This window comes from Barbus barbus, assembly GCF_936440315.1.
Source record: "Barbus barbus genome assembly, chromosome: 36".
NCBI lineage: Eukaryota > Metazoa > Chordata > Actinopteri > Cypriniformes > Cyprinidae > Barbus > Barbus barbus.
This window is the reverse complement of record NC_136714.1, coordinates 25,754,506-25,777,249: the sequence shown is the minus strand read 5'-3', so window position 1 is coordinate 25,777,249 and position 22,744 is coordinate 25,754,506. Positions and strand designations below refer to the sequence as shown.

The 22,744-nt window shown below is 36.3% G+C and overlaps 1 protein-coding gene across 3 annotated transcripts; it reads right to left on the bottom strand.

Annotated features, from left to right (window-relative positions):
• Positions 1–631: 631 nt before the first annotated feature.
• Positions 632–22,716, bottom strand: LOC306856411 (protein ARK2N-like). Of its 3 annotated transcripts, XM_079395689.1 has the most exons (5): positions 22,508–22,716; positions 18,995–19,750; positions 6,918–6,989; positions 6,282–6,366; positions 1,833–4,187 (listed from the first exon to the last, which is right to left on the bottom strand). In XM_079395689.1, the coding sequence occupies exons 2-5, from the start codon at positions 19,677–19,679 to the stop codon at positions 4,022–4,024; spliced, it is 1,008 nt and encodes a 335-aa protein (XP_079251815.1). In that variant the 5' UTR covers positions 19,680–19,750; positions 22,508–22,716; the 3' UTR covers positions 1,833–4,021. The 3 variants fall into 3 exon arrangements, with proteins under 3 accessions (XP_079251816.1, XP_079251815.1, XP_079251817.1); XM_079395690.1 differs by lacking the exon at positions 6,918–6,989 and having other exon boundaries at positions 632–4,187; positions 22,508–22,698; XM_079395691.1 differs by lacking the exons at positions 1,833–4,187; positions 6,282–6,366; positions 6,918–6,989 and adding exons at positions 10,324–10,784; positions 13,715–13,766 and having other exon boundaries at positions 22,508–22,702.
• Between the last annotated feature and the right edge of the window lie 28 nt (positions 22,717–22,744).

Sequence of the window (22,744 nt, the reverse complement as noted above, 5' to 3'; positions counted from 1 at the left end):
GGACTTAAGAGAAATATGATTGAAAGACGTCTCTCCTGCTCATCAAGGCTGCATTTATTTGATCAAAAATACAGCAAAATCTGTAATATTATGAAATATTATTACTATTTGAAATAACCTTTTTTCTTTTTGAATATATTTAAAAATTTAATTTATTTCTGAGATGCAAAGCATCATTACTCCAGTCTTCAGAGTCACACGATCCTTCACAAATCAGTCTAATATGCTGATTCGCTGCTCAAGAAACATTTTTTTTTATTATAAATGTTGAAAACAGTTGTGCAGCTTCATATTTTTGCGCATAATATTTTTTTCAGGATTCTTTGTTGAATAGAAAGTAAAAAAAAACATCATTTATTTGAAACAGAAATCTTTTGTAACATCATGCATCACTTTACTGTCACTTTCAATCAATTTAATGCAGCCTTGCTGAATAAAAGAATCAATTCCCTTTAAAAAAAAAAAAAGGTCTGAGTATATAGGCAGTACTGTATGTAGGCCTATGAATATGCATAAGTGAAAATGAGATTTGAGAGCTCCGGTTAAGAATATTTTAATGAAATTGTTCCTCACAAAGCTACTGTTTGCCTTCAGAAGATTCGGAAACAAAATGCACAAGTTGCATGAACTAGTTTCGTAGTGTTTTAATGTCACTTTTGGAGATTTACAGCATCTGTCCCCATTGATTTACTAAACATCTTTTGTGTTCCACAGCAGAAAGTCAGTCGTACAGGTTTAGAACAACACGAGCGATTAAATGATGATTATTTTAGTTTCTATGTGATCTATCCCTTTAAAGCATCAGCTTCAAATGCATCTTTCATCCCGGAGAGTGCAGGACTGTCTCTGAGCTCTTCGCCAACACAGGAAAAGTAGATATGACCCATTCTGGGAATGCTAGTGTCCACAGTCACTAGTGACAGATGTGCCCACTTTTAACTCTGAAAGGACTTCCTTTCCTTCACAAAAGCAGCCTGAACATGAGACAGCAGCTGGGATCCAGCAACTGCCTTCACTATTGAGGGCAGAGAAGACAAGGTCTGAGAGTTTGAGAATGGAAATTGAGGGATGCATCTTAAAGGAAGTTCAAACAAATATTTAAAAAATCTCATGAAAGCTAGTAAAAGAAGAGAATTCTGAATTTTTGATTGAACCATCCCTTTAAATTTCTCAGCTACTATCTGTTTTCATGCTTTGGAACTTCATTTTCCCTTTTTCAATAAGCTATTATTCACCTGCTGTGATTGACAGAGGTAAAGGTCCAATCAGACTCTCAGAGGGGCGGGGTCACAGTTTAAGGCGGGGCTTAGTGAGCCAAAATGGCTACCGGCACATCTTAAGAAACATCCTGCAGGGTTCGAGGGCAATACACAAGCTGAATAATTCACATTCAGGTAGTGAGTGCTCCTCACACACAGTGGTCTGACAAGTGACAATCGTGAGGAAGAAAAACTAAAGGAGACCTTTCTCTACATCTGATGGTATACAGACTGAATATATAGCCAAGACTCAAACTTAAAGGGACGGTCTACCCAGATATGAACATTTTGTCATTATTTAGTCACCTTAATTACTTTTCTTCTGAGAAACACCAAAGGAGATGTTTTGAAGAATGTTCATGTTGCACTTTTCCATATAGCTACTGAAAGCATAGTGACTTTCAGTCTCCATAAATGACAATAAAACACCATAAAACCAGTCCATATGGCTTTTATGCAGCTTACTTTTAATGGAAAAAATCTGCATGAATATTCTGTTTTCTAAAGCAGAAAGTAAGTCATATGGGTTTTTAAAAAATGAAGGTGAACAAATGATGACAGTTTTCATTTATTGGGTGAACCATCCCTTTAATACGCACAGTTTTCAAGATGCATATTCATATTGCTCTTCGAACAAATGATTCATATGTGTAACATCAAGTAAAACACAGCAAATATCAATAAATAGCTTCAGTGGTGTCTGGGATAGCATGATGCAACCATAGAAACATGTATATGAAACAAAAGTTGTGGTTAAATCGCTTAAGTCTATATGCAAATTAGACCCCATTTAGAACAAAAATCACTGTTTTTTTCTCATCACACATTGATTGTATTCACAACAAGATACACTACCGTTTCAAAGTTTGGAATTATTCATATTTTTAAAAGAAGTCTCTTCTGCTCACCAAGGCTGTATTTATTTGATTAAAATACAGTAAAACTGTAATATTGAGAAAAAATATATATTTCAAATAGCTGTTTCAATTTACTTCTGTGATGCAGCGCTGGATTTTCAGCATCATTACTGCAGTCTTCAGTGTCACATGATCCTTCAGAAATCATTTTAATATGCTGATTCGCTGCTTAAGAAACATTTATCACCATCAGTGTTGAAAACAGTTGTGCTGCTTACTATTTTCATCTTTAAATGTCTTTACTGTCACCTGTAATCAATTTAATGCTGAATAAAAGTATTAATTTCTCCTTATCCAAACTTTTAAATGGTAGTGTATCACAAAAATAGTTTTCAACATGAATAAGAATATGAATATTTCTTGAGTAGCAAATCAGCATATTAGACTGATTTCTGAAGGATCATGTGGCGCTGAAGACTTGAGTAATCATGCTGAAAATTCAGCTTTGCATCACAGGAATAAATTACATTTGACAACATATTTACATAGAAGACACTTATTTTAAATTGCAATAATATTTCACAATTTTTTCTAGATTTATCTTCAAACAAAATCAGCCTTGATGAGCATAACAGACTTCTTTCAAAAACATGAGAAAAATCGTAATAATTCCTCTCTTTTGACTGCTAGTGTATTTGAATAAGAAGTTCCATTGGCATAATAAAAGCAAGGGCCCGTTTCATGACAATGCAAAATGTATGTAATGAACATGCTGTGAAAATCTCTAATGCTCAGGATACACACACACTCGCACGCACACGTATGGTGAAAGCAGTATTGGGTGAGGAACACACAATCCAAGGCTTCTCCCCACACAGCAGAGCAGCATCAAATGATTGACAGTGAACACACACACGCAGAGCGGTGGGGCCTTCGCTCTGGCTCCGCTGAGAGTAAGACCAGCAGGTTTCCGTTCAGGTCTCGGCTAACAGCTCTTCAGCAGCTTAACAGGAATTTACATCACAAAAACAGGGGCTGGGGCGGTTCAGCAAGCGACTCCTGAGGCCGACAGCAGGATCATGTAAGTGTGGCTGTTTTTTCAGGGGGGCGAAGTGACTCAAAAGAAGAGAAGACGTTGAAATCTGAGGATGTGACAAAGTAAAACATCCCTGATTTGCCTTTATGAAATGACTGAGGTTTGATGAGCGATTAAACTTTTTCGGCTGAATCTCACAAAAATGCCCTAAAATCAATGGGAAACAGCATATTTTTAAGATTAACATTTTCTAAATATGACATTTTCATAAACACTCTAACATAGAGCATCCATGATTTACTGTATTACAGAAAAAAATATTGATAAGGATACAATTATTTTAATAATAAAAATTAAATATTTTTTTGCATTAAATCAGTACAACATTTAACATTTTTCAAATTAGTCTTTTTTTAAAATGACAATAACAATAAATGTCAATTCAAAAATCTTAGTACTAAAAACAGACTTTTTTGTGAGATTCACCTGTTTTACATTCAGTATTATTTTTCTATAAGGAAGACCCATATTTTGTTTTGAAGATTTTTAAGTAGTGAGTATTTCAGACCAGTAGATTTGATACCTGACTTGGGAGAACTTGGTACAGTATTTGCTCATTAACCATTACCACCCTATAAAATCTGCTGTCATTTACTCACATTGCCGTCTCACAGTAGCAAATAATTCTTCAGGCATATCAAAGTGTATCAGAAGCAAACATTGAGCAGTTTGAAGTGTTTTTCGTTTTAATGAAAGCATCATTCTGTGTTCTTAGATTCAACAGTCATGATGGTTTGAGTCACTCGGCCCACCGGTCACATGTATATGAGTGTGTGTATCTAAGCGCGTGTGTGTGTGAGTGTGCTTGATCACAGCAGGTATCTGTGCCGGTCTTCATCCAGTGTCAGATCCACCACCTCAGGAGGAGGAACCCAGCCAGACGGCGCCGAGACGGACGTCCACTGAGCCGGAGCTCTCTGCTTCCAGGAAGAAAGCGACTGGATCACTCCACCGCGAGGAAACCTCGAGACCATGCTGAAAATAACATTACAACAGTCACAAAAAAAATAAAATAAAAAATACTTGAAAAATTAAATAAGCAGTGTTTCTGCCGGTCTAAATCCACCCTTCCACAGATGAAGGCCTTAAGAAGTCTTAAATATGAGCTCAAAGTTATACATTCTTGGCAACAAGTGTTGCATATAATGCAAAAAATGAATACCTTGCTTGGTATTTATGCCTTATTTTGCAGTTCAAAGATGTAAACATTCTCAAATCAAGAAACATTTACTTGACTTACAAAATGAAGATATGAAGTCTTGTTTTCTCAGAAACTGAACAAAATAGTGACTTTATTATTGTTTTCCCTTTGAATTAAGTAGATTTATCTAAGCCCATGGGCAGATATTTTTTTTCTTGCTCTAATATTTTTCTCACTGGCAAATATTTGCTCTTGATTTAAGCATAAACTCAATTTTGTTTAATTTCTCAGAAAACACAATTTCTTGTGTTATTTAATATCTCAAGTAAGTGTATCTTCATTTAAGAATGTTTAGATATTTGTATTGGAAAACAAATACTGAGAATGATATTCATTTTTTGCAGGGCATGCAACATTTGAGGCCATGACTTTATGAAAGGAAGACTTTCTGCTCCAATTTAATGCCATCATTAGTGAATTAACACTTTTTAAGAAAAAAAATGGCTAGAATCAAGATCAGTTTTGTTGTCATTGGGTGTAATATAAAGCATACATATACACACAGTGCCCTCCAAATCCATTACTTCTGTATTCTGAATATTGCATTCGATGATGACACACAAACCAGGATGAAGACGAGGGAGCTGACTTTGAGAGAAAAGCAAGCAATTTAGATGCTAAAAGAAAAGAGGAAGTCAGGAGAAATCAAGAGTTTGGAAACCACCAGCAACCAACAACGACCTGATCAGCTGAGAAAACAACAGTAGTTGATGACAGACAAGTCATAAAAGCTGTGAAAATGAACCCTAAAAGACGTGTCTGTAAAATCACCAACAACTTCCAGAAAGCTGGGGTGATGCTCTGACAAGAATTACAGATGCTACACAGCAAGATGCAAACCTCTGACCAGCACCAAAAATAGAAAGGCAAGATTAGAGTTTGCAAAAAAGCACAAAGGTGAGCCAGAAGAGTTTTGGAACTGTGTTTATGGACCGATGAGACAAAGATGAACCTTTATCTAAGTGATGGGAAAGCAAAAATGTGGAGAAAAAAAGGGAACTGCAAAAGATCCCAAGCATACAGCCTCATCTGTAAAGCATGGTGGAGGTGGTGTCATGGCATGGGCATGCATGGCTGTCTCTGGAACAGGCCCTCTCAACTTTACTGATGACTTAATGTATGATGACAGTAGCAGAATGAATTTGGAAGGGTACAAAACCATCTTGCCTACCAATATTCAGGAAAATGCCACCAGATTCATTGGGAAGTGCTTCATATTGCATCAGGACAATGACCCAAAACACCCTGCCAGTTCAGTCAAGGAGTTTATAAGAGCAAAGAAATGGAAAGTCTTAGATTGCCCAAATCAATCTCCAGATTTAAATCTGATTGAACATGAATTTCACCAGCTGGAGAGGAGAGTAAAGGCAGAAACTCCCCAAAACAAGCAACAGCTGGAATTGGCTGCATTAAAGGCTGGGAAAAGTATTTAAAAGGATGAGAGCAAGAGTCTGGTGATGTCTATGGGTCACAGACTCACTGCTGTGATTGTGTGCAAGGGATCTGCAACTAAATAATAGCTTTTAATCTTTTATATCTGCCTTATGTTCAACTGTCCCAATACTGATGCTCACATCAATGAGTGGGATGAGCTCTAAAAGTGCTGTTCTTTTTATTTTATTTCAATACATATGTGTTGAAACAGCTAATAATTAAATGTGACATTCTGTAGTTTTGTCTCATATTCATCTTTTAATCATATTTGCAAATGTCTTGACTCCACAGCCAACAGAGCAATTTTGTCCTTACTGTTCCAATACTTTTGGAGGGCACTGTATATATATATATTTCACAATTTCTACAAGGTCATGATACATTGATTACCTAGTTAGCATATGAACACTACTAAACGACGAGGATTGGCTCACCTGGCGTTCTCTTGAACTCCAACGATCTCTACTTCGCTGTCTGTGGACGCCAGACTCACCTGAGATGGCTGGACATCTACTGCACCTACACAAACAACACACTACGTTCAGCAAAACTACAAAAAATCTACAGCTTCAACATTCACTGCCATCCTCAGAATGAAATGTGAGAGAAACTGATGTAACACAACAAGAACAAAACACGAGTACACAAAAACACAAATCAAACAGCCTGGATTTCACTGCTGCATACAAAATGCCCTTTAGTTGAGGCCAGAACATATCCATCTCAGTAAATGTGAGTTAAGTCAATGAGGAAATGGCTGCACCACAATACGCACACTAAAAGTACTTAAACGCAACATTTAAATGATTGGTTGTAGTGGAATGATTTTGTTGACAATACTTCAAATTCATGAAATTACATCCATAATACCAAAACCACTGTAGCTGCTACCCACTTTTGTCAATGGAAAAGGGTAACATCTCTTTGGTAGTGCAAGGGATTGTGATCTATAAGCATGTATTGATGCACATTTTTGAAAGTACAACAAGTTTGCAAATCTAATATTAGTATGCGAGTTGGGACGCAGCCATTGTGTACGAATGTACAGTCAAACTACAGTAGAAACGAACCTGAGAGCGACTGCTGTTCCTGTTCGGAGTGAGTGTCTGAAATATCATAGTGTCCAATCACTACAGGATCCACTGCAACACACACACACGCCGTTCAGAAGATCTGTATGTGCTGAGACATTTATTAGTCTAATTAGATCCTTTTGAAAATCTGTCTAGATTTAGTCCAAATGCTGGATTAAATATTAAAAGTGAAACATTGAATGTTTTGCTTTTCGGTTGCTTTAGGTTTTACTGCCACAGATAATTGTAAATGAAATTTAAACAGCATTTACATTAAATGCACAATAGACGTTTTGCCAGCAATAAAGCATTAACCCTCATTTTGAAGAATGCCGATGGTAGTCATTGACTATTTTTCAAAACTATGGAAGTCAACAGCTACCTGTTTGGTTACCAACATTCTTCAAAGTGTCTTCTTTTGTGTTCAACAGAAGAAAGAAACTCATACAGGTTTGGAAAGAACTTGAGCGAGAGTCAATGACAGAATTTTCATTAATTATAAAACGCACTGATTTTGCTCAAAAAACTTCCCTAAAACACTTACACTTGTGGCGTTCACAGTCACAAATTACCAAAAGAAATTACACATAAGTTTCTCATTATGCTATATTATTACCAAATATTGGATTCAATCTTTTTATCAACTTTTTTTTTTTTTCTCAGCACAGGTTTTATATTTCTTTTTTGAACTGCATCACTGATCTAAGCTCAGTTTTTGAGTGAATACTGACTAAATTATCCTTAAATAATGCCTTTTTTTCCCCACTGTAAAAAGTGTTCAGAATCTCTTTTTCTGTAATGCAACATTCTATAAGTGAAAGATGATATTCAACAGTAAAAATGTGTAAGGACTTTATTTTATCCATCGTGAATTGAATGTACAGACGTGGTCAGAATTATTGGCACACTTGGTAAATATGATCAAAGGCGGCTCTGAAAATAAACCTGTATTATTAATCCTTTTGATATTTTATTTAAAAAAATAAAAATCACAAAAGTCTAACCTTTCATTGAACTAAAACAATTGAAAATTGAGGAAAATCTCATTATGAAATAAATGTTTTTCTCAAATACACGTTGGACACAATTATTGGTACCCCTAGAAATTCTTAAAGTAAAATTTATCTGAAGTATTTTCCCATTCATATTCACAATTTTGAGCACGCCAGGGTGATTATGAACATGAAATTATCCAGCCATGGCTTCCTGTTTCACAGAAATATAAAAATGAGGGAAAACAAAGCCCAAATTCCCTTAATCGTCCATCAAAATGATAAAACCAAAGAATATATTTCTGATGTGCAGCAAAAGATAGATGAGCTTCACAAATTAGTGAAGTGGCTTTAAGAAAAGAGCTAGAGCAGTGAAAATTCCCATTTCCACCATCAGGGCAATAATTAAGAATTTCCAATCAACAGAAAATGGTACAAAACTGCCTGGAAGACGACGTGTGTCTATATCGTCCTAATCAGGGCTTGACATTAACAGCCGCCAACCCGCCAAATGCGGGTGGATTCCACTCTGGTGGGTTGAATTTTATACAGTAACAGAGCTCGACATTAATGCTAGTCCGGGACAAGTAGATTTTTTTTGAAGGGGCGAGTGAAAGAAAATAATTTTACTTGCCCGACCGGACAACTAATCTGATTAAAGCATCTAATTGCACCGAAATTTCAACGAGAATGGTTCTGATTTTATTACATTCGGTGTAAACTGCGATTGATAACGGATAATCAGTAACAAACAAGGTCGTGCCAGTTGAAGCTCAAGCAGCCTGTCTATGTGAGAGAATCTCATGGAGAAATCAAAACAAATGAATGCAACTGCACACAGAAGAAACAAAAATGTAACTTAGGTTTTATATTTATAACATACAGTATGTATTTAATTATATTATCTTACTATATTAAGTGAAATTATTAATAAAATGTAAGAATTTCATATGAAAGATAATACATTTAATACGGATAGGGAAAAATTTAAATACATTTTTGAATGCAGTTTTAAGTCAAATAAAACGTAATTTCCCAACAACAAAATTGTGGCCAGTGAAAATGCTGAGTGGCTAGTAAATTTGGAAAACCACTAGCCACAGTGGCCAGTGAGCAAAAAAGTTTATTGCCAAGCCCTGGTCCTAATGCACGGTGAGAAGGAGAGTTTGAGTGGCCAAAGACTCTCCAAGGACCACAGCTGGAGAGTTTCGGGGTCAGAAAACCTTAAAAAAAAATTGTCAAACAGCACCTACATCACCACATGTTGTTCGGGAGGGCTTCAAGAAAAATTCTCCTCACTCATCCAAAAACAAACTCCAGCATATTCAGTTATCAGACACAACTGGAACTTCAAATGGGACTGGCTTCTATGGTCAGACGAAACTAAAAAAAGAGCTTTTTAGCAGCAAACACTCAAGAAGGGTTTGGTGAACACAGGGATAAAAAAGTACCCCATGTGTACAATGAAATATACTGCTGTATTTTTGATGTTGTGGGCCTATATTTCTGCTGGAGGTCCTGGACATCTTGTTTAGACACATGGCATCATGGATTCTATCAAATACCAACAGATAAAAAAAAAAATCAACAAGTGACTGACTCTGTTAGAAATCTTATAATGGACCATGTTTGCATCGTCTAACCGGACAATAATCCAAACACAAACCTCAAAAACAACACAAAAATGGGTCACTGAGCACAAAACCAGGCTTCCAGTCCTCTGACCTGAACCCTGTAGAAAATGAGTGAGGTGAACTGAAGAGAAGAAGCACCGTCATGGAGCTGTGAATCTGAAGGATCTGGAGTGATTCTGGATGAAGGAATGGTCTCTGATCTCTCGTCAGGTGTTCTCTAACCTCATCAGGCATTATAGGAGATAATTTTGAGCTGTTAAACTGGCAAATGGAGGTTTCAAAAAGTATTGAATAAAAGGTGCCGTTAATTGTGGCCAATGTGTACTAGAGAAAAACATTTCATAATGATATTTCCCTCCATTTTAAATTCTTATTCTCCAATAAAAGGTTAGATTTTTGTGAATGTTTAATAAAAGATCAAAAGGATTAACAATGCAGATTAATTTTCACAGCCTTCTTTGATCATATTTACCAAGGGTGCCAACAATTCTGACCACGTGTGTACGTCTCTCTATTATTGAAGGTTTTAAGACTACAAAAGACAAACTTTTTTCCTTTATAGAATAATGTGAATTGATTAACTGTTCCTTATAAGACCAGGAGGATGTGTTATTAAAGTAAATATGGTCATTTGTTTCTTGATTTCAAAATTAAAAAAAAAAAACTTGTAAATTATAGTCTGTGATAATAGACAGCACACCACACGAACCATACATGGACATTAAATATAAACTACCTGGATAATAAGGCTATGAAAGTCAGGAAAAACAGATGATTGCTGGTAAAATACTTGTATATTTATTTACCAGCTAACGACAGAGCAGATATCACACGTCAATAATGTGTTACATAGACATGAAAACACAACTGAACGTCGCCTGGCACACTTTTACGTTCAGTGAGGCAGTAGTATAGGACATTAAAAATAAAGAAACATATTTGACATCTATCTCTGTTTACTCACTTCTTAGTTTCTAAGGAGGGAAGGAAAAATTCTGTCCTCCATCTAAAACATTATGACACTAAACTTAGGCAGCCTGGTTATTATTACACAAAAAGACATAAAAACGTAAACAATCTCCTTCTGACACTCTATACAGTAAAGCAGTACAGCAAACAGCTTTCAAGTCCTCCTGTAAGTCCATAACTACAGTAAACCTTGACTATGAGTGTGTGTTAGTGTGGAGGAAGCACATGACGGGCGAATCTCATGAAATCTGGCCAGCTCATATTTCACCCTAAAATCAAAAAGAAATGACATGAAATTATATTTGGCAATATATTTACGTCTATTTACATGCATACTAATAATTTTGAAATTGAGACATTACCAATTAAGAAGAAAAAAAAAGAAACTTTTTTACACAAATACTATTTATATATCAGTATTTGTTGTGCTGCATTTAATTAGATTTTTTTTTTTATTATTATTATTATTGCATTATGGGATATTTCAGAAACCACAATATAATGAGAAGCATCAACTCAAAGTAAAAACAACCAGATGCATTACAGTAATTAATGTGCAATACGGTCAATAAAATTATTTCAAAATGCATTAAAACGTAATGCATCTAAATTTAGGCTTTGATGTTTTTTTGTAAACATCAACTTTGGGGTAAAATACGACTCGGACATGTTTTTATGGAAATCACCCTTAAATATATACATATAGCCAAAAAAGTGATCAGTATCTCTTGCTTTAGACATTGTGTCTAGTAGAATCGCCAGTTTATTGCATGTGCATCACGGACCGTTTCTATCAGTGTTTGATGTTCGTTTTTGTGCCGTAAGTTAGTATTAAGCATAAAAACCTATGTACAGGCTGTCATTACATTACAGCTCTCTGTTGTCAGCTTATATCATGCATATTCCGCTTTGGAAGAAGCAATTAAATAAGAACTTAAACCAATCCACAATGCAAACAAGAGATCTTTGGTAGACATGCCGGCCCAGATGAAGACAAAAAGAAACATGGCAGTCGATGCGAAACTTCAGAAGTCTCTTGTAGAAATAATGTCATGAAACAGTTCTACAGGCAAGACAAATGATTCTTTAAAATGATTCATCTCCAGGTGATTGGAAGAAACTGGCTCTCCCAAAGAAATGAGATCGCAAAGGCACTGAGTGTGGAGGGCGGCCCTGAGATGCCAGTATAAAACAACGGAAAATGTTATTAGAAGACACATGAAATTAAAGAAATGGTTTCAGAAATTTCTGTCTTTATTTATTCATCCTCATGTCATTCCGTACCCACATTGAATTATTATTTCCACTGAACGCCAAATCTGAATTTTAGGACAACCTCAAAAAAAAAAAAAAAAAAAAAAAAAAAAAAAAAAAGCAGCATAAAAGCCTTCCATATAATTTGTGCACTATAATCAATATCTTCTGAAATCATACAATATTTTTTACTAAATATTCTTAATATTTTTATAATTCAGTGAAAGTGTTTTTTTGGGGGGTATTTTATTTTTATAGCATTTCTAGTGCCAGGGTTTTTATAGATTTTTAGCTTTTTTTATGTAAAAAAAATAAAAATAAATATATATATATATATATATATATATATATATATATATATATATATATATATATATAAACTACAAATGGGAAAAAAAAAAAAAAAAGCGAAAATTAAAGTTAACTCAAACTTTGAATTGTGTTTACTAAAATGATATACTAAAACAACTCAAAAAAATATGAAAAAATGTAAACTTATTTAAATAAAAATTAAAACCGGATTCAAAAATGCATAAAAACTGTAATAGTATCATACAGTAGATTAGTATGATACTAAAATAACACTGTTTGGAGCTTGACAGCCTCAGTTTCTTGCTCACTTTCATCAAATTACCATAATATTCATCAAAAATCCACTATTCAATATTCATTCAAATGGGTTCAAAAAGGCATGAGGATGAGTAAATGTTTAATTTGAAGGAAAACTGATCCTTTAATAGAGAGAAAGTGATAGATGTGGAAGCCAGAATGAAGATGAATTTAGTAAGAGATAAAGAGAAAGTTTGTGCACTGTCCTAAGCCTCCACTTCAGCGGCTGAATTGAGTCGGCACAGTTGTGTTCTTTAAACACGGCACACTGTTCTTTAAACGTTCGGTTCAGATGGCTCTGCGCTTCCATTGACACCGGCTGTCTGAGGCGGTGGAACAGTGATGGCGCTGAGTCGAGCCATCTGATAGGCCGCCAGCGTTTCCTGTGACTCCGATGACGGCAGGAAGGAGCTAACGTGGCTCCGCCCCTCTTGATTTTCACTGGACGAAAGGTCATCATCCGAATGCAGGCGGGTCAGTCTGTCCATCCACACGCGAAAGCGCTCCTCGGTCTGTCTCTGCATCGCGGCGAATCGCGTAAGAGCTTCCTCCAAGACTCCGCCCAGGGTTCCACTGGCCACGCCCATGTCAAATTGGCCCCGCCCACGCGCTGATGCTCCGGAAGCGTCGGCTCGGCGATGGCCAGCTTAAAGACAGACGGCAGTGCCGAGAGAGAGACGTCAGACACACAGGAAGGCAGAAAGCGGCGGCGGTATAGCGTGCACACCGGCGAGCATGCTGGGGACAATCATGCAGCTCTCGCAGTGCATTCTGGGTACAGTTCACCAACGGTCACATGACTAAAGATGGCTTAAAGATCACACAGTGAGGAAGATACCAGCTTTAACCACTTTTTTTAACCACTATAACACCAACCAACCCTCAGAATTTTACATGTGAAGAAATAAAGACAGAAGTGTAACAACTAGAGATGTTTGAAATGAACCAACCTGTCTGAAAAACTAGTCAACTACTGCATCATTATGCTTGTTCAGAGACATATCAGAGAGCAGATGAATTTCTGAACAATAAATGCCATCCTGAGAGATAATCAATGAATAAAAAGGCCAATTAAAAGGATATCAAACCTAATCAAAGACCTCACAAATTATGCGTAATAACAGGAATGTTAGTAAGATCAGATGATTTGACAAGTACTAGCAATTTTTTAAGGTGGTGAATGTGCACAAAAGTAGACCTTAGATGACTGTTTTAAAAAGGATTAGAGGCATAACTTCAGGGGAAAATACTTTAGAAACATTGCTTGTGTTGTTATTGTTATCTAAAACTATACAATTTTTGAAGTCCAAATAAAATATTCATAAATAATACTTACATATTAGGTGAAAAACTTAAAAGTAACTTGGAAATGTTGCCTTGACAATTAACTGAAAGAAAATGTGTTGAAAATAAGATTACTAACATTACTAAACGTAAAACTGAAATTAAAGCTAAACAGAAATAAACATAATAACAAAAGCACATAAGTCAATTGAAAATTTAAATGAAAACAGAAAATACAAGATATAAAAATTAATAGGCAAATATTAAAAATAAAAGTTAATCCAAAATATTAATAAATACTACAATACTATATAGTAGTTCTAACACTGCTGCAGTTGCATCTGCTTTAAAAAAAAATTAAAAAAAAGTTAAAAGACCGAACAAAAACTACCAAACAGGCCTTAAAACTACATAAATCTGCACAACTAATAATAATTAACAATATAAAGTTATGAGATATGGAAGTTCTAAGCGGCCATGCATTATTATATATTCCTTTCGCTTGTTTTCTCGTGATCACGACTTTATTTTAAAACGCAATGCATCGTGAGTCTACTGTTGCTATACTTCACAGGGACATCCTAAAATGCTTACCCTGGCTTAATGCGTTAACAGTGTTTTTAAAAGACAAAACATTATTAGTAATTCATATTATGTACAGACAAGAAGATGAGCCCATAATAGACACTTTTAGCGCCAACATCACAATTGACCTATCGGTAAGCCCCGCCCCCCTTAGTTACTGTTGCTCCCTCGGACAAACAAATGAAGTTGCTCACCGTCTTACAATCACAGCTGCAGTGTGAAAACCTTTCACAAGATGTTTTTGCACAATTTATAATTTTTTCAAAATAAGTAACTTACGGTGGTTAACTCGAAGCGAGGGTTTACAGATCACAATGCAAGCGGGAGAAGTCTCATATTACGGTCGGTCATCACGATCGCGGATGACAACATGCAGGATCAACACTGTTCATGTATCACAGGGTACGATTATTTTAACCAGTTTAATATGGAGAGGCACTGAAATGTAGACCTTCGTTTATGTGTTTTGATCTACACTGTACAAGACGCGAGAACAGTCCACTATTTAGGTTTGTAGGTTAGCATGGACTCACTAACTTTAACTAGTTTTAGCCAGAGATGCGTTGCTAAAGCACAAGATAACATTAACGTTCTGCTTGAGCAGATGGAAATAGTAACTTAATGAGTGTATGACAACCAGAAAATGGGCGTTTTTGTCTTTATTTGGATTGGGGTTGAATATTTAGGGACATTTTGCTCTGTTTTGTTTGGATTCAGGAAATGTAATCAAATAAATTATATTGCCTATCCTCTCAGGATATCTGGAATCAATACAAATACCCCAGGCACATCGTTTTTCCATTTTTGAAGCATAAACCCCATAAAACCGATGCGAGCTTCGGATCTTCCAATGTTTCTCTATGGCGCTGGAACCTAAAGACGTCCGAGTTCCGCCCCCCGTGCTACTGATACTCGACTGTCATTGGCTAGTCTGCGTTTGAGGGGAGGGGCTTACCGATAGGTCAATTACGTCACAGCGCTAGCTGGAGGCAAAAAGCGAAAACTGTAGGAGCATTCAAACCAGCGCAGATTCGGCTACACAAGGAGCTTAAAATGTCATCTTGTTGTGATGTCGGGTGCCTGAATCGATGAAGTAGAGGCTCCAATTTGAAATTTTAACACACCTGCTGCCACTGCCAGACAAAAAAACCGATGACAGCTGTGGCTAAACGTGATAAAACGAGCGGACTGGACAGAAACGATAGTCAAAAATGCTCGCATTTGCAGCGCACACTTCTTATAAAAAAAATAAAAATTAAATAAAGCTTTGTCTTTTGTTGTTGTGCGCGCGTCTAAAGATTTCTTATGCATCTCACTACTATGTCGTGTATAAAATGTCTGTGAGCATGTGTGTAAAACAAACTGACGATTTATATGCTTAATCATTTGTAATTGTATATACATTGTTGTGATTAATTGTGGCTGGAATAATAATGTAGCTGTAAAAATAGTTGCCTGCTTAAATTGAAATATATATACACATCTTCATGACTGGATAGACACGGTGAGTTTGTCTTAACTATACATATTAAGGCCTTTCCACACTGAGCGCGATGCAAAAAAGCGAAGCGAATCGCCCGCGAATGTTACTTTCACACCGAGCACGAAACGAATGTTCGCCTTCTGCTAATTCACGCCTGCACGCTAGGTGGCGCCGACCAACAATGCATTTTGTCTTCATGTAGCGTATGTATCTCGTGTGGTTTACATCGTCCACTGCTCAATATACAGCATTAAATTAAGATGAATAACTTGTGTTTCTTCATCAGAAACACAAAATATCCATAATATGCGCAAGTCTCAGAACACTGACTGCTTCTATAGACAAGTTTCCCGGGCACTTCCGGATTACTTCCTGTTTCTGCCAAGAAAACTTGCCTATAGCAACCGGGACTTCTAGCAGCTGCAGTGATGCGCTGACTTTACCGATTAGCGATTGGCTCTTTCATTTAGAAGGCGGGGCTTCCTGCGATTGAGTGGTCATATTAAGCATTGCATTTTTCCCCATTCAAAACTATACGAGTGACACGTCTTAGGTATTCTATAGTCTTTGATATATCGCATCTCGTCAGTAAAGCCGGTTCCGTGATTAGCGGTAAGTCTCCATCACCTGTTTTCAAATGGAGCGGCATTTAATACACAGAGCCGTAGTTCACTGAATATCGCGTTCATTATCAAAGGCGCTTCCTCTACGATAATGAACACGATATTGTGTAGCTTGTCAGTTCCATTTGAAAGCAGGTGATGGAGATTTACCGCTAATCATGGAACCGGCTTTACTGACGAGATGCACATGATCATCACATTCGATATATCGCCCAGCCCCACAAAATAAACAAGCTAATCTGCTGATTTTGGCCAGAGTTAAGCTACGCTAAACATTTTATTTGTGTAAATAACACCGCATGCGCAGACGGAGCACCTTAGAAGAAACCAAAGAACTAGCCTATTCTAAAAATCTTAAACTGCTTGGATTCAACTCAATTTTCCTCGTTCGTTTGAAAAAGATAATTATATAAAATACAAAAGATTAGGCCACAGCACTAACATCATTGAACTAAATTATACACATGTAAATCACATTTCTTATTAATATACATATTAACGATAAAGATTAAAAATAAGATGCACATATGTCGTTGTAAATGAGAAACCGCGATCAGTCGCGCAACAGTAATAACATACGGATACAATTTTAAGCAAAAATTATAATCTTTATTCAAGCATTTAACATTTATAAGTTAAATGTCAGTAATGAACTGCACAAATTATAGCGATCACGAAGAAGGTCCCAAACGCATACAACTCCCCATCTATAGCTCTATACTGCCACCTGTTGGCGCAGTTGTGTAACTTAGAGAACAACTTTTATGTCATGTCGAGATCACGAGAAAACAACAAGGAAAAAAATAATAATGCATGGCCGCTTAGAACTTCCGTAATGATATGCTCCACAAACAATCACATATACTGAGATTGAACTCCTGCCATGCCAACAATGTGGCCCCAAATAGGCAAATACCCCCTGGTGGCCCCACAAGGACATAATGCATATCCTAACTAACAAATATATGTAGAAGAATAAATGAACACACTACACACACAAGCCACAGATATAGGACACAAAGACTACTGAAAGACAAGACAGAATGAAGAAAATCTTAATGCAAACCTTTCATCCAATACCTGGTATAATTGACCTCCAATTAAATGGACTTTGCTCTGCATTCATTACAATGAAATTCATTTTGTGCATAAGCATTAAATATACTTGATTATAATGCCATCGTGTTTAATTGCTATTTTAGTGAATATCTACTGCTTAAACATTTGTAGACAGAAAAGCAACAGCTTTAGTCTACTTAAAGTACAAAAACGTTACCCAAATTAGCTGCTGTGTATTTTGTTATACTTGACACGACCTTGGATTTGAAAGCTTTTAAAGACTATCCAGAGTTAGTGGTCACTAAAGACTGAGGTAAGGTCAGTGTAAGGTCAGAACGCTGTTGCATTCTGATAGTGGAAAAAAGTTCCTCACCTGCCGCTTTGCATATGAGGTCATTCAACATGCATGCACAGAAACACACACCTGACCGCTGCAGGAGATCCGTCATGTGTTGTAACGAGATTTGTGTGTGATTTGCCTGATCTATGAGTGTGTTTATTCAACCGCTCCGTCATTCAGGAAACATGCACCAAACAATGCATGAGAGAAATGAAACGTCAAAATGGCTTCACTGCAGGTGTTGGTTTGTTTCAGGTATAGAGGTGGGAATCTTCAGGCACCTCAAGATTTAGTTTGATTTAGAGTCACAATCTGATTCCAAAACGATTCTCGATGCATCTCAATTTTTCCAGCAACAGCAAAGGGTTTTAGTGAGTTTTTATACTATAATACGCCTGCTCTCATCCACAAACAGAAATAAAAATAAGTCAGTATAATCAAAATTTTAATGTAATTAACTAATAATAAATTAATAAAATTAATTACTCAATGATCAATTAAAAAGAAATAAAAAATTACTAATTTTACTGACATCATTATATATATAAAATTATATATAGGATTTTTCTCCACATCTTTTCTTAACCAGTTCAAAACAATGTGTACCGATTACTGGCACTATATAGTTATTTTTATTATTATAAGTCACTCAGCGAGATGGTCAGATAAGCAATTATTTATTGAAATAATAATAATAATACATAATGATAAATTAAAAATAAACTAATATAAATTTATTGCTGTGATTTTACTGGCACCATGCAAGTTTTTTTTATTTTCCAGTCAGATAAACAATTATTTACTGTAATTAAAATTAATAAAATATATTATTAATAAAACAATTACACAATGAATTTTTTTTAAAAGTGAAACATCAGATAGGAAATCGGAAATAGGAAAGATTAGGTATTAAATAATAACATTAATAATAATTATTATTATTAATAGCAAAATAACATCAATAGGTAGATAAATGTAATGTTCATTTACTGGCACTGTATAGCTGTAATCTAACGATTTAGTTATTATAGTCAAATTACAAAAATAAAACAATTAAAAATTGGTTACACTGGTTAAACAAATGAATAATGAATATTTGCAAATCAATCTAGAATCATCCAATAAAAAAACGTGATGCATCAGCGAATCGATTTGTTCAGGATTTGTTTGTGATGTATAAGTGTCCACACAAGGTAGCCTGGACAAAATGCTGTGTGTGTGTGTGTGTGTGTTCACAGTTACCTGGTGCGTGAGAGTTGATTGTCTCTCCCTCGTTGTCAGACGAGGCCGTTAGCGGTGAGGATGAGGACGAGTGGGCTGTGATGTCGCTGGTGCTGCTGTCCTGGAGCACATCAGGTTTGCGTCTTGCCGCCGCCTCGCGTTTCTGCCGCAGCTGTCGCATGCGCTGCTTCTGCTGCTGGCTGCGCGGGGCTTTGACGCGCACGCGCCCGTTCACCTGCTTCTCCTGGCAGCGGTTCTTCTTGGCCACCATTGCCACGGAGGACGTGTCACTCTCAGAATGCGAACGCCGCGACTTCCTGCCGGCCGTCTGGACGGGCGCCGGCGCTTCCTCCGCCGATGAAAGCGTGTCGGAGTCTCCCAGGTGACCGGAGGAGGAAGGCGACCGCAGGCAGACGGAGGAATCGCTGTCTTCCTGCGTGCAGGACTGCGCAGCGACCGGGGGTGGGTCCGTTTCCTGCAGCTGCCCTGTGGCGGAGTCTCTATGAAGCTCCTTTAGTAAGCACGGCATGGAGAGAAGGCCGGGGGCGGGCTGTTTGTCAGAACTCTGCGAGCTGATTGGCTCCTCGCATGTCGGTGAGCTGGTGGGCGTGGTCTCTTGTCTCAGGGGCATGTCCTGCTCCTCTGTTGTGGCCCCGTCCTCTGTGGGGCATTCAAGGAGCTCGTTGGCCTTCTGGGCATCAGTCATTTCTGGAGGGCGGGGCCAGGGACAGAGTCTCTGAAGTAGCAGTTGACTGGCGATAAACAGGGGCAGTTGACCTGGAAAACAGGAATTGTGTGTCTGTCAATGAGACGTGAGTGCAAGTCAAACGTGTCCATGTTTACATTGAAAAAACTACGGAAAAGCAGCGCAATCGAATAAAAAACCTGTAAAGAACATACTACTGTATGTCTGATATTTCATGTTTGCATCATGGTGACAAAACTGCTGATAAATAATTTTACAGAACATTTGTTGTAAATAATAATCTACTGGTGTTAATACCTTCATTTTGAATTATCTTGACTTTTGAATTATTAATTATTTTCTGCAAAGACATTTAACAAGTGATTTGTTTAACATTTACATCATGTTGACAACTTCATGTGTGCTGCACTTGGAATAGAATTTTCTTTAACTAGAGGGTTAATAAAGAAAAAGTTAGTTGAATCGTGTTATAGTTACATTTTCAAGTTGACTAGCTAAAAATCATTAAAAAAAAAGAGATTTAAATTTTTTGCCATATGGCCCAGCCCTACTGGTGACAAATGTCTAAGGTTTATATGGTTAGTTCGGTTTCTCATTCTTTGAACACCACTGGGATACAGTGGCTTCGGGTAACCAGCTAGAACGCTGAACTATCACGCAACGGTGAAGCTCTTATCAACCTTTCTACATGTCATCGGACTCCAATGCACAATGCTGCATTTCACAACAGCCTGGCCTTCAAATGCTTTCAAAACCATGTCCATAAATTTTTGCTGCGATCAAGTGTTTGAAGAGGCCTCGGTCACAATGCACGAAAACTTACAAATAGGGTTTGCTATATTAAAAATAATTTAATAGAGACTGATCTCACAAACAGCAACATATGCAATATATTTATAGATCACAATATTTCAATGTAAGCATAACTAGAAAAGTTTAGACTATAAAAATATTCATAACTTCATAGATTCAAACCATATATATATTCATGACTATTTTATTTTATTATGGAAAAATCAAATTCTAAATTTCTCTCATAAGTTTTCCATAACCTGTAAAAACTAAACACTACAGATCTTCTGTAATTCACTTCAGAATTCTCCTTTCTAGACAAGCAAAATCAAAACTTTCCTATTGTAACTCATGACCCCGTTTTACACTTAAGTGTGGACAGTTGTCGTGTGAAGACCGAAGGGTGTAAAGACCATCGACTCCACCGGCCTGGGACACCGGCAAAGGATAAGTATCGCTTCTTATTTCTCCTCTTTTCTACTTGTTTCAGTTTTTATAGCCATTTCTTACTATGTGTAAGCTGTTTTTAGCATGCGTGTTTGGTAGTGTTATTTCTTAGGATTACTGATGAACTATACTGTCGTGATTTGTGTTTATCTATTTTAATTTTAGTTAAATAATGTCAGAATTTATTATGTCTGTATAGGTCTTTTATTAAGTTAGTTTTATTTAATTTGAGTTATTTTAATACTTCAAACTAAATGGAAATTATATACACAATTTATAAATGTCTAATTAATAATATATATATATATATATATATATATATATATATATATGTGTGTGTGTGTGTGTGTGTGTGTGTGGTTGTACATATAGTTTTTTTTTTTTTGGTGTTTGGCTTAGTGTTATGTTAGAATCAATATTATACTCATACCTTTTATTCTTTAATATTTTGTTTTTAGCTTTATTTTTAGTTTTTCATTTAAATGTTAAGTTTTGAAATTGTTGTATGCATTTGTCATTTAATTTATTTTTTTAAATGTGTACAGGTAGCATTTATAAAGTTTTAGCTTTTAGTTTTGGATCTGTTTTTAGTTGTTTTAATACTACAATTGATTACTTCTTATGTCCTCATTTGTGAGTCTCTTTGGATAAAAGCATCTGCTAAATAATAATAACACAATTTATATTCTGAATAGCCTAAACACTGTTCTATTAATTTAAAAAAAAATCGAATAATCCTTAAAAATATATAATTAAGCAGCTGCTTCCAATATTTATTATAAATCAGTATATTAGACTGGTTTCTGAAGATCATGTGACACTGAAGACTGGAGTAATGATGCTGAAAATCAGCTTTGATCACAGAAATAAATTATATTTTAAAGCAGATCGAAAAACTCTTTAAAATAAATAAATCACAAAATTAGTATTTTTGATTAAATAAATGAGCAAAAGAATCTTCCTTAAATTTATTTTTCTAATTAACAGTAAAGACAATACAGCTGTGGATGCAACAATAAGAAAAAACTAACAAATAAGAAGGAACTTGTGATATTTTGAAAATGTCCCTTCCCTAATTTAGCATAAATACGTGACAGAGTCTTATCAAAAACTAAATATAAGGTGTTATTATAAGCCAAACAGGCAGAGACCGACTGCAACAGATCAAACTGTAGCATAATGAGTTTACATGTCAACTTTGAATACGAGAAGTTCAACTATAGATTCAGAGAGATCCCACATTCATTACAGCGACTTAGGCTAAAATTGTGGTTTATAAAGCATAGTGCGTGCAGCTGTGAAAGAAACGAACGCAATACGGCTCTTAAATAATTACAGAAATGGGGAAAAAGGTAAAACAGGCGAAAATAAAGGATGCACTTCGCGAATACAGACACTGCAGCACAAACACAATGTTGCTGTAACACTTTCAGTCTGGAGGCTGCACGGTAAGCGGTACTTCTGCACGTTGCGTGGATATAACCCGCATTTATGCGTGTATAAACACGTGCATTAATTAAACAGAGTAGGTTTGGGTCAAAACTGCAGTAGAGGCTCAAAATGGAAGAGCGCGCTCGACAACAGCTTACCTGGTTCAAATCTGTCCTCATGTGTGTGTTCTGTGGAACATCTCAGACTCGCAGCACCATATTCATGAGGAAAATAAGGAGTTTACTGAAGTTTTATGGAATAACTGCTATGTGTTCTCGACTTTGCGACCGCTTTAGCACCGTTTGCTAATTTAAAATGTCCCCACTAGCCGTCGCTGGAACAAATGTGCAGTCGTCATTTCCGCCGCGGCGGAGTCGGGAAAAACTAAAGGCGCC